The 12,791-nt window shown below is 49.3% G+C and overlaps 2 protein-coding genes across 2 annotated transcripts in view; one reads left to right on the top strand and one right to left on the bottom strand.

Annotated features, from left to right (window-relative positions):
* The window catches only part of LOC102387024 (zinc finger protein 420-like), a 143,234-nt gene that overhangs the window by 84,646 nt on the left and 45,797 nt on the right, over nucleotides 1–12,791 (top strand). The gene's annotated exons all lie outside the window — the stretch shown is intronic.
* Nucleotides 9,306–12,791, bottom strand: part of LOC102369055 (zinc finger protein 501-like) — a 25,414-nt gene continuing 21,928 nt past the window's right edge. Inside the window, exon 3 of the mRNA XM_014521721.2 lies at nucleotides 9,306–11,060. Within this exon, the coding sequence (XP_014377207.1) occupies nucleotides 10,545–11,060 (516 nt within the window). The 3' untranslated portion in view covers nucleotides 9,306–10,544. The remainder of the gene's footprint in view (nucleotides 11,061–12,791) is intronic.

Raw genomic sequence — 12,791 nt, forward strand, 5'->3', positions numbered from 1 at the left:
AGGCAGTTAAGTCAAAGGATGTGGTCATCATGGGTGACGTAAACTATCCGGACATTTGCTGGGAAGAGCAGTCAGACAGGTTTGACCGCTCATGTAGGTTCCTAGCCGTGTTACAGGACCTCCATCTAACCCAGGAGGTGCACAGTCCCACCAGGGGAAATACCTCATTAGACCTGGTCCTGGCCACAAGCAACGACCTGGTGAGGGGACTGCAGGTGCTCAATCACCTGGGCGATTAGCAATCATCGCCTACTGGAATTCACCAGCCAGTGCGGGGCGGCAAAGGCCTGCAGCAAGACAGCAGCCCTGGATTTCAGGAGGGCGGATTTAATTGAACTAAAGAGACTAGTCAGGGAGGCACTGAGGTCCTGGAGGGTTGGGGAGTTGGGAGTCCAAGAAGAGTGGTTGTTCCTGAAGGAGACGATCCTCCAAGCCCAAAGGATGGCAATCCCAACACGGATCAAAGTGGGCAAGAGGGCGCAAAAGCCCCCATGGCTCACCGAAAACATACAGGAATGTCTCCTAGCTAAAAAGGAGGCATACAGCTAATGGAAGGGAGGGGCCATCACCAGGGTGGACTATACCTCTATTGCTCAGGGCTGTAGCAGGGCGGGCAGGAAGGCCAAGGCAGAGATGGAACTGGGACGAGCTACTCAGATCAAGGACAAGAAGTTCTTTTTTAGATACATAGGGGGTGAAAAGAAGGTACCAGGTAACATGGGGCCTCTGCAGCACACTCTAGGAAATCTGGTGGTCTAACCAGATGACACAGCTAACCTATTTAACAATTTGTCTCCATTTTTCTGAGCAGCAACCAGGTCTTCCCCCGCACCGGGATCCATGACAGACCCAGGGGAGGGGCAGCCAGGCCCAGGGTCAGAGAGGACCTAGTCAGGGAACTTCTGGTGGGACTGGATGTGTTCAGATCAGCAGGTCCTGATGATCTCCAACCCAGAGTGCTGAGGAAATTAGCAGAGGTCATGACACAGCTTTACGAGCACTCGTGGTGCTCTGGCGATGTGCCAGAGGACTGGAAAAGGGCCAATGTGGTCCCCATTTTCAAAAAAGGGAGGAAGGAGAACCCAGGAAATTATAGGCCCATTAGTCTTACCTCAATCCGGGGGAAGCTCTTTGTAAAAATTGTCCAGGTGCACATCTGCGAGGGGCAAGCAGGGGAGTGTATGCTTAGGGGCAACCAACATGGGTTCATTAGAGGCAGGTGCTGTCAGACCAACCTGGTGGCCTTCTATGACCAGGTCACAAAATCCTTGGATGCAGGTGTCACGGTGGACGTAGTCTTTCTGGACTTTAGGAAGACCTTCGACACTGTCTCTCACCCCATTCTCTTAAAAAAATTAGGAGATCATGGTGCCAATGCCTACACAATCAGGTGGGTCACCAATTGGCTGGAGGGCCGCACCCAGAGAGTGGTGGTCATTTTCAACCTGGAGGGATGTGAGCAGTGGGGTCCCCCAGGGCTCTATCCTTGGGCCCGCACTGTTCAACATCTCCATCAGCAACTTGGACGAGGGGGTGAAAAGCACCTTGTTGAAATTCACAGATGACGCTAAGATGTGGGGAGAAGGGGGGACGCTAGAAGGGAGGGACAGGCTGCAATTGGATCTGGACAGGTTACAGGGGTGGGCAGATGAGAATAAGATGGGTTTCAGTACTGACAAGTGCAGGATGCTACACCTTGGGAGAAAGAACCAGCAGCATACCTACAGGCTGGGGAACTTCCTTTTCGTCAGCAGAGGCAGAAAAGGATCTTGGAGTCATTATTGATTCCAAGATGAACATGGGCCACCAGTGTGGAGTTGCAGTCAGGAAGGCTAACCACACCTTGTCATGAATCCACAGATGCATCACGAGCAGGTCCAAGGAGGTGATCCTCCCCCGCTATATGACATTATTGGTCAGGCCGTAGATGGAGTAATGCATCCAGTTCTGGGCGCTGCACTTCAGGAGGGATGTGGACAACATCAAGAAGGTCCAGAGAAGGACCACCCGCATGATCGGGGGCAGCAGGGTAGGATCTACGAGGAGAGGCTACGAGACCTAAACCTGTTCAGCCTCCACAAGAGAAGGCTGAGAGGGGACCTGGTGGCCATCTATAAACTGGCCAAGGGAGACCAGCAGGCAATGGGCGAGTCCCTGTTCCCCCGAGCACTACTGGGAGTAACAAGGAATAACAGCCATAAGTTGAATGAGAGTAGATTCAAGCTAGATATCAGGAGTCGCTACTTCACTGTCAGGGCGGCTAGGATCTGGAACCAACTTCCAAGGGAAGCGATGCTCGCTCCTACCCTCAGGGTCTTCAAAAGGAGGCTGGACAGACACCTAGCCGGGGTTGTCTGACCCCAGCATTCTTTCCTGTCTATGGCAGGGGGTCGGACTTGACGATCTGCTCAGGTCCCTTCCGACCCTACCCTACCAACTATGCTGGGCATGCAGCTCCTTTTATACAGTCCTGGGCTCCGCACCTGAAGTCTTCCAGACCTGAGTGTTGCAGTCTTCAATCAGGTCAGGGAGGGGGAGGGGGGAAGAACTCCTCTCCCCCTCCCCTCAGGAAAGGGGCGTGACTTAACTCCTCTGTTGCCTCCTGATTGGTGGATGAACTGAAAAGATATCACAAAGAATCATTGCTTCTCATAGAGATTTTCCTAATTTCGGCAAGAAGAAAACCAGGTCCAATTGAGTTACTCCTGTACAAGTATAACCAGTGTGAAAAGGAAGCTGGTGATAACAGTATGGACACAGAGTATGGTTATCGTAGTGATTTATCCTGAATTTAACTCTACAGTAAGGACTGAACACACAAACAGAATAGAATGGGCAGTATCTGTGGGATGATCCCTCGGCTATGACTTGTCCTACTCTTTTGACATGGTAAAGGGCTTTTGTAAAAGTTCCATCTCCTGTCTACTTGGAAATTGTGACCAAACACCACTGGTTTTTCACCTCCTATTCCACAGCCCCAATCACAGCCTGAAAACAGAGTTTTCAGTCTGGAAAGCTTCTAACATCAGATAGATATTATGGGTCTGATCAAACTCTGGAGCACAACAGCCATGCAAGTGCTGTATCGGTGCAGCTCAGAAACCTGCAGAGACATTAAAGATGTTTAGGTGCCTGACTCACTGAAAGCCAGGAGGTCAAGCATTTCACTCCTTGAAACTCCATCTGCCCAAAGGATATTCAAACAGCTGGACACAGCCTGATGACTCTGAAACTCATGCTAAGCTTAGGCCTACTCACAAAAGTTAAAATACAGAATAATAATACTAACTGCAAGAGGATGCGAGTTCATGGCTAGGCCATCTAAGAAGGAATAATGAAGTATCTCTTCCAGCTTATCTTGCTATATTCAGAATGATTTCAGGCAGACTCGTAGTTGTCTGGTGTATAACCATATGAAATGTCTATCCTTGATTAATTAGTATGGTAAATATTTCTTTTGCGACTAACTCATGTTTATGTGCAGGAAGAGACATTCTCCATAGGTAATAGATGTCTCCTCCTGATTTAGAATGTTTTTCCTGGCTGTTAATCAGTTTCTTGATATGTTCAAACTGGATAACCTCTTGTTACTGAAGAAGGTAACTCATTCAAATTAGAAATTTCTGATAACCAGTAATGAGCAGGTTTTTCCTGTCAATTACTGTTTGGGACTCTCTCTTAATTTACACAACTAAAAGAATGCTTTGAAGATGCTAAATTAAGGGTATAAAAAGGCAGTAAAACAGCAAACAGCGCACGTGCTTCAAGAGTGAGAAATCTCTCTGACAACAGTTGCTGATGCGCCCGACTTACTCAAGAAGTTGAAAAGAAGCAGACCGCCTCTTCGTCACTTGTTTGGTGAGAAATCATCACCTTATAGCTAATTACTGGACTTTGATTTGGTTTGGGCTCACTTGACTTAATTTTAAATACTTGCAGTAAATAAAGCCTTTCTGTCCCTCATCAAACAAGGTGTCATGTCAATCCCTGGACTAGTCCAGAATCCTAGGTTTTTATTTGCGAACAGGCCTGGCAAAATAGAAAGAGGGAGAGAGACGGACAGAGGAAAACGAAGAGGAGATTGGATTGTCTTCTCTGAGAACATGGGGGAAGATGGTACGGGAGAGAGAAAAAATGGTTTAAGCTGAAGAACAACATTAGCACAAGGACAAATGGCCACATCTAAAATTAGGATAGCAACTGGAAGGTTCCTAGCATCAGATGACTTATTCTTGATCAGCTTCCCTACAGGAAGGCAAACAGCCTAACAATGCTTAAGTCAGAACTTGACTTATTTATGGAGAGGACTCATAACCACAGTGCCCAAGAGAGGAAAGTCCTGAACTTTGCGGCCCAGGAGGCCTCTTTCAGTCCTAACTCCTCCTAAAAGGATTTTTACCTTTTGTTTTCATTAAAAAAACAACAAACTGTATGTATAAGTAGAGTTCCCAGGGAGATGCAAAAGAAAAACAATTAACAGGCAGCTATTGCATACAGCCTCCAACTGCAACCTGAACCAAAGACCTGAAGTGGAAACTCAGGGGTTCAGGGATGCTGTTGGCAGGGCAAAGGTAGAGGGAAACATGACATCCCAGATCCAGGGGCACAAGCAACACTGGCTATGTGGGCTGACAGAGAAGCTTTCCTTTGCCATCTGAATCCAATGGTTCTAAGATACTATACTCCTGCTGCACAGTCCAGGCAGCAAGAGGTCTTTAACAGAGGTCCTCTGGACTCACTGGTAGAATCACAGGAAGGTAAATGTTGAACTGGTAACCCAGCCTCAGGGTAGTGGCACTACAGGGCTTGCCTCAGGCCAACAATGAAAAGAAGAGCTTCTCGAGTAGATTTGTTTTTACAAGACACAGCACACTCCATTAAGTGCACAGCATCATCCTCATCACGGTGATGGCAAAACGTAGGAAACCCAAGCTAGAGGTGACAGCACTATAGGAATGCTGGGCCAAATTGTTTTTATCGTGCCTTGGAGTTTCTGGATTTATAACTGAAGATGAAAAGGCATCATCTGAGACATCTCAGGTATTAAGACTACAAAGGGTCTTTTTAGGTCATCCAGCCTGACTACTTGTAGAGCCCAAAATATTTTGCCACATTACCTCTCAAATGAGAGTAGTCATGCTGTACTGAATGCACTTCATCTTGTTTAAAGTGGGGAAGCTAAGCAGCCCTAGTTGTGGATTCTACAGGGATGGGAGACTGTCTTGGAATCCGAGGTACTTCGATACAACCAAATGCTTGGTAAATAATAAACCAGCAAGGATCAACCTGTTTTTGGCAGGCATGCCGCAAATTAGCCCCACACTCTTCCCCAAGTGGCACTAAGATCCCTTTCCCTTGCTCAGTGTCTGCTCAGCTTTCTCTTCCCTTATCAAGCTGCTGCTCTATTTTCTGGTTCCTGCCCTATGTTCCCTGCCTGATCTGATGCTCTGCTTTCAACTCCCTGCCCTATCTGCCACTGTGCTGCCTGTACCCACCCCAATCTGACATGGGCCAAACAGAGGCTGCCCATGCCACTTGTGGCACCCATGTTGCAGATTGGCTACCTTGTACTCAGCCATGGCTACCTTGTACTAAAACATCAACCAAGAATGAGTGCTAAGGCTTCTTTTAACCCCAGTTGTTACTGGTGACCTAACAGATGGAAATAAAACAGAAATTTCAGCTCAAGCTGTGTGTTTGGCTAATCATCTGCCAGAAAAGCACCTATGTCACAATTTAGAGAGAATCTACCAGTGCTGTCCTTTGGCATTTGTTCCAGTGGTTAGCCACTGAACAAAAAAAGTCTAATTTCCAATTCAGATTTGTCTGGATTCAACCTTCTAGCCACGAATCTTTGTTCTGCCTTTCATTACTGGATTTAAAAACTCTTTAGGAGGCTGGTATTTCTCCTTGTGAAGATACTTATACACAGTCATCAAGTCAGAGTTACATTAAATATATCCATAAGGAAGACTGCGTGACTCCAATAACATATAGGCAATTCCCAGTAGCCACCTTACAGAGATCAATATAAGCATCCCATTTAAACAGAGCCCAAGCAAGAAAGAATGCTTTGTTGGGAAGCAGATGAATGCACAATATACAGTTCATTGTAAAACATCTATCATTATTCTCAAGTCACATCCAGAGATCCCTCCAAAGAGACAAACTGACATGGGGTGGGGAGAATGGTTTTTAACTCAAGCTCACTCAAAAGAACTAACAACCCAAGGTTAAATCACAGCAAACTAGCCTTGGCACACTCAGGTTAAGAACACATTCTTTTATTTTTCAATTCATTCATACAAGTTCTTCATAATTTTATTAGCTACCATGATTCATATTAGCCAACTCGTTAAAGAGTTTTCCTTTTTTAAAAGAAAAGACAACTTTGTGACTCAGGGCTTCAGAGAAAAGAAAGATAGGAGTGATGCTCACAACAACCATAGGTATATATTTGAATTGAGTAAATGAGCTGGAATTTAAACTAGAAGGAAGCCTTTGAACTGCAAAGTCTAGAGAGAAAATGGAAGGTCCTAAAGTTGATTCCCAAGCAATTTTTCCATAGAAGCACTGTACCGCATGTCCTTTTTATCCAGCCTAAAGACTTGTTAGCAATATCTTGGGAAATAAACCAGGGGCCATAGGAGAGAAAAGTACTGGGGAGCAGAGGCCCACTCTGGACTAACAACCAGTTTCATCTTTCTAGGCAAAGGAAGTACCATTTTATACCACCTCCCTGCAGTTGGATTTTAAAATCACAATTTAATTACTATTATTTGAGTTCAGGCATGATCACTCAGTCTTTCACCTTCCTCCCACCCCACCACCATCCAGTCCACTTCCATCCCCACCCCAAAAACAGAAATATTAGCTAGGGATATTTATATTCTGCACTGTAAACCCTGTATTGTACCTGGCCAGTACATCATTCCCCTTAAAGAACCATGTGCTCAGGTACAGCTCTTAAGAGGTACACTGATATATCAGCTGCCTATCAGATCAGCACCAATAAAAGGGGAAATTATATTATCAGCTATCAGCTTTTTTTGACCATTGTAACCAATAATGTTGACTGATAATTATGCCTTCTGGCCAGGGCTCTGGATACCTGGGTTCCCTCTCCCCCACAGGGTCAGGCACCCCCCAGGAGCCTGGGTTCCTTCGGGAAACAGTGGGTTTCTTCTTGCAGGCAGGCAGCATTCTAGCCTGCAAGGGGTCCTGCTTGGGGCTGCCAGGAGCGAGATGTGGGGGACGCTACATGCATGTGCGCAACTGCACACATGCATGTGGCCAGAAATACAGTCGGGCAGTGTGGAGATCAGCTCCCTGCAGATAAGTCTATGGCAGGGAAGGGGCAGATTGAGGCCCCCATGGTGAGGGAGGGAATGGGGCAGGGACAGGAGCTGGGGGTGCTGCCCACCCAAGGCAGTGCATGGGACACGGGACCTGGGCAGGGAGTTGGACAGAGCCATGAATGGCTTGTCCAGGGGGCATAGGGAAGGAAAGTGGGTCCCACCCCACTGCATGCACCCCCCAGGGAAGGCATGTGCCCCCCCCCCCCCCAGGTTTATGTGTGGGTTAGATGCAGGATGCTTGCTGTGGGCTCAGGACTCTTCACTCTGCTGCCTTTCCCTTGTGAGCCATGTGCCCCCTGCACTCCCAGCAACAGTCTGCCTCCACCGCTACCCCAGCGAGTTGTGCCCCCCACCAGCGAGGGGCTCCCAGGGCAAAGGAAGCAGAGCAGAGAGCCCTGAGCTCACAGTGGGCAGCCCGCATCTGCCCTCACCTCGCTCAGCTCAGCTCTCCTCCACTTAAAGGCATCTCCGCACTTATAAATGGTGGTGGCAGCACTTGAACTGAAGCTAATTCAACAAGCTTTAGTGTAAGCACCACCCCCCCCACCATTTTTAAGTGCAGGGATGCTAATACATGTGATGCAGGACAGGTTTATGTTAGTATTTTAAAATGCCTTGAATTTTAAAGTAAATCGATTATCGGATCAGCATTGGCCAATATGGTTGGTTAGTAATCAACTAACAGTATCAGTCAAGAAAATCTTTATTGGTGCACCCCTAATAGCCCTTATTAAATAAATATTGAAACAGGAAGAAATGAAACTGAATGAGAAGTAACTCCAAATTTTGGGCAAAGAATTACAGCTGCCAGTCACTTGCTGCAACCTCATCAATTTTAGAGAGGGCTGAGAATAATAGGGGCACCAGGAAAGACTATTAGCTCCATGGAAGGCAGCAACAAACCGCTCACTCCCAATTCTACAGCTGTGTCAAAGCTGCAGCTGCTTTTACTACAGCTTCAAGCCTCCTGCAGAAGATGCAGCTCTGCTGACAGAAGCTTGTAAGACACCTCATTTCTGCTGGCAGAGCAAAGTTCACCCTGGGAAGGTTCTGCCAGTATAGCTGTCAGCAACAGGGTGCAATCTTTCCATGTCACTAGCTGACATGGAAAAGATTGCACAGATATGCCAAACCTATGTAGACAAGGACTCAGGGAGTGATCCATTGCTGTTACTCATGAAAGATGGGGTCTCCTTCAGAGCCTAACTTCACCATTGTGTTTTTAGCAAGCCCTACATGCATTCAGGCCCACACCTATTTGGCCATGGTTTCCATCTATACTCCATTGTGCAGCCACCATCAGTCAGTACCTTAGGTGTAGAATGTCTCCTTGTTCTTTAGCCTCCCAATGGATCCACTGAGTTCCTTCATTTCTTGTCCAGTTCATGAAACTCAATGGCTGTGGGGGGAGTGGGGTAAGGAGAGAAAGGAGAAAAACATCTGTCTTCTGCTGGACCTTTCTTCTGCTGTAGGTGGTAACATGCATGCAAGCCTTTGATCCCACAAAACAGTCCCTTCAGCAAGAGGTGGTTGGCAGTACTGGCAGCAATATGCAAAATACACCAAGGAGAAGAAAAGCAAGCCCAAGACAAAATACATCCACAACATTAGACCTACCTACACCCTTACACTAAGGCTCCAGTTGAGCCTTGGTCGCATGTTGGCCCATTCTGCAAAGGTAGCATTTCTCCCACAGCCTCCAGCACCACTTCTGCCCCAAACTGCAATGCCAGACTTGGGTGCAGAAGTTCAGAGTAAATCCTCATGTGCCTCCAGCTGGGTGAAGAACTCATTTCCTGAGTAAGTGCTTTTCTCTGGTTTACTATTCCATCCAGGAAGAGCACAGACCAACTGCAGACATTTCCTCAGCCTGACAAAGGGTATTTGTACCCAGAAGCTTACAAAGAAGATTTTTTCCAACTATTTGAGTTAGCCTAATAAAAAAATATCAGATTTATCCAAAGAACTTTGTCCGCCTATATCTTAGACCAACACAGCTACAACCTACACCCCTTCCTCTGGCTTAGCGATTTCACTCCCCATCCCCCAGCTCTCCCCAGCAGTCCCTGCCATTTATAACACCTCCTCCCAGTGTATGCAAACACACAAAACACAGGCTTTTCTCCCATGGTTTTCACTGTGTAGGTATCTAAGGTATTAACAGGTGCAATTCATACGCAGATTAAGCCCTGTTCTGCTGGCAGGGCTTTTTCTTCATTGAGGACCTGCAGTAAACTGAGAAATCACAATAAAGTTTATTCCACGTGGATAAACTTAGTCTCTTCTCCTCCCAACTGTGGATTCTCTCAATTCTCTGGAAGCCATTTGCCATCTGTTCATGCTCACTGATAAGTGTAGATTCTCCAGCAAGTAATAAGCACTGAGTTGACAAAGCACGCATTGGTCACCATCCTGCATGGATTCTCTGACAAGTATTAAGTGTTGGCTCAAATAGAAGCCATTCATCCCCAGGGCCAAAGTCACATATGGATTCTTTGATGTATAATAAATATTGAGCTAAGTCACAATATGACTGTGGATCCTCCAAAACATAAGCAGCATTGAATGCACACAGAACTACTTGCTATCTGTCTGTGGTCACTATTATGCATTGATTATTCAAAGGCAGTAAGCACCAAACTCGCATGAAAGTCATTCTTCAAGGTATCCAGTTAGTGTTATATATAGATTCTCTAATGTGCATTTATTACATGTGGCTGAAGTCACCATCCCACTTGAATTCACTCATGTATAATAAGTGCTTCACTTGCACAGAATGAGCTTATCCCCATGTCTCCAATTACTTCTATGCATGGATTATCTGATGTGTATTGAATTCCTGTGGAAAGCTGATAACCACATGACCAGGTGGACTCTCCAAAACACAGTAAAGGCTATACTGGAATAAGAGCGACTCAAACACACAACCATGGTCACCACCACATGGAAATTATCTGATGGATAACAGAAGCCAGGCAACCTTCTCTGAAAAGCATTTGCTCATGCATCCATGTGGCTTTCCCCAACATGTATTCAGGTCTGAGCTGCACTCAAAGCCCCTCCCTCCAATCAGGCACATTTTCACCATCACTGCCCCTCCCTGGAGGGGCTCCCCAGCACTTAGTGAGGCACAGGCATGATTCCCAGGTCCCCCCTGACCCCAACCCTGTAACAGAGGCTGCCCACTCATATCATCTTGCCTGCATGGGTCCCATGGTGTATGAGGAGGGCAGAGCTCTGACTGAAGGCCTTGCCACACTGGGCACACTGGTAGGGACGCTCGCCGGTGTGAATGCGCTGGTGGCGGATGAGGTGGGAACTGCGGCTGAAGCTCTTGGCACACTGTGGGCAGCGGTAGGGCTTCTCCCCAGTGTGGGTACGCTGGTGCTCCAGGAGGCGGGAGCTCTCACAGAAGCGCTTGCCACACTGGGCACACTGAAAGGGCTTCTGGCCAGTGTGCAGGCGCTGGTGTTGAATGAGGTTGGAGCTCCAGCTGAAGCGCTTGCCACACTGTAGGCAGTGGTAGGGCTTCTCACCTGTATGCATGCGCTGGTGCTGCAGCAAATTGGAGTTCTGGGTAAAGCTCTTAGCACAGGCTGCGCACTTGTATGGCTTCTCACCTGTGTGTGTGCCCAAGTGACGCATCAGATGGGAGCTCTGGCTGAAGCCCTTCCCACATTCTGTACACTTGTAGGGCTTCCCCTGGCAAGGGCGGGGGCAGGGTGTGGAGCCTCCAGCATAGGACAGGGCTTGGTCAGGGGAGTCCCCCTGCTCACTGTCCTTCGCCCAGGACAGCTCGTGGGCAGGGCTCCAGCCCAGCCTCTCCTCCACAGTATTGCCCTGAGCACCCCCAACCTCAGCCTTGCTTCTCCAGGAGAGGTCCAGGTCTGGGTCCTGGGGTTTATCCACTTCTGGTCCTCCTAACAACATCCTGTGGGGCTCCACCAACTGCTCCTGGGGACACAGCTCCTCATGCTCCTGCCTGCTTCTAGCACCTGTGGGAGGCAAAGAAACAAGTCACTCCTTCAGCAAGTCACTTCTGAGGCTTAGGGAGTGGCACGAGATGCACAGGTGAAAGCCCGTTACACCCCCACACCCCAAAGCCCCCCAGCGACCCCCAACTGCTGCGGAGACCACCGCTGACCCCCAGCAGCAGCCAGAGGTAAGCAGGGCCCGTGGTGGGAGGGGACTAGCCCAGCTCAGCTGCAGGAGGCAGCTGAGTAGGAACTGGGGAGGGTCTCGCCCCAACCTGGCCCCTACTTTGCCCAGCCCCCCAGGGAGCCACGCAACCAGAGCCGTGCGAACAGGCTGCACAAACAGGCACTCTTGTCTGCCCAGCGCATGAGTTAGCGCGGAGTTCATGCAGGAGGGGGAGCAAGAGGGCCCGCAGCCCTGCCTGTGGGCCCCCCAGGGAAGCCAGTCCCAGCCATAGCCAGCCCACCAGCGGCATGACACAGATGGACACACACTGCACCCCGAGGGTCCCCTCAGGGTCTGCGGCCCCCCCCCCTCTGGCACCTGAGAGACCTCCACCCAGATGGTTCCAGGCTCCACGCAGATGGAGCCCCTGGCTCTTGGCTGCGGGGGCTGCCCGTCCCTTTTTCAGGCTCTGGCGCCTGGGAGCATGGTGACCTCGCCTTGTGGGGTCTGCTCCCTTTTGGGGTCTCTGGCGCGCCAGCTGGAGGAGCTCCAGGCCACAGTCCAGAAGAGACTGCGTGCCATCAGGGACTGCAAGCAGGAGACAGCCTCCTACTGCCAGGCCCTTCTCCCCAAGGAGACAGAGGGTAGACTACAGTCTCCCTCCAGGACAAGGGAGGACCCGGAGACCTCCCATTCTGTCCAGCTATGGGGTTGGACCAAGGTGGTCAAGGGCCCCAAGGCCCGTCGCACCAAGGCCCCTGCCCCGCTGGAGCTTTGCAACAGGTGCAAACCCCAGCAGCCTGCTAAGTTGCCAGCTCCCGCAGGCAACACAGGCTCAACTGTAGTTACCGCCCCCACAATCCCCAAGACAAAATGCAAAGGGAGACCTCCCATTCTGTCCAGCTATGGGGTTGGACCAAGGTGGTCAAGGGCCCCAAGGCCCGTCGCACCAAGGCCCCTGCCCCGCTGGAGCTTTGCAACAGGTGCAAACCCCAGCAGCCTGCTAAGTTGCCAGCTCCCGCAGGCAACACAGGCTCAACTGTAGTTACCGCCCCCACAATCCCCAAGACAAAATGCAAAGTGTTTGTCATGGAAGACTCTGCCCTGAGGGGGACAGAGGGGGCAATCTGCCACCCCAACCCCTCAGCTCAGGAAGTTTGCTGCTTCCCGGGAGCCTGTATCCGAGACATTGCAGAGAAGATCCCTAAACTCCTCCAGCCTACTGACCACTACCCCATGTTCCTCATCCATGTGGGCACCAGTGCCACGGCTCTGAGAGCTCCCAGCCAGGTC

This window comes from Alligator sinensis, unplaced genomic scaffold (genome assembly GCF_000455745.1).
Source record: "Alligator sinensis unplaced genomic scaffold, ASM45574v1 scaffold496_1, whole genome shotgun sequence".
In the NCBI taxonomy this organism is placed as follows: Eukaryota; Metazoa; Chordata; order Crocodylia; family Alligatoridae; genus Alligator; species Alligator sinensis.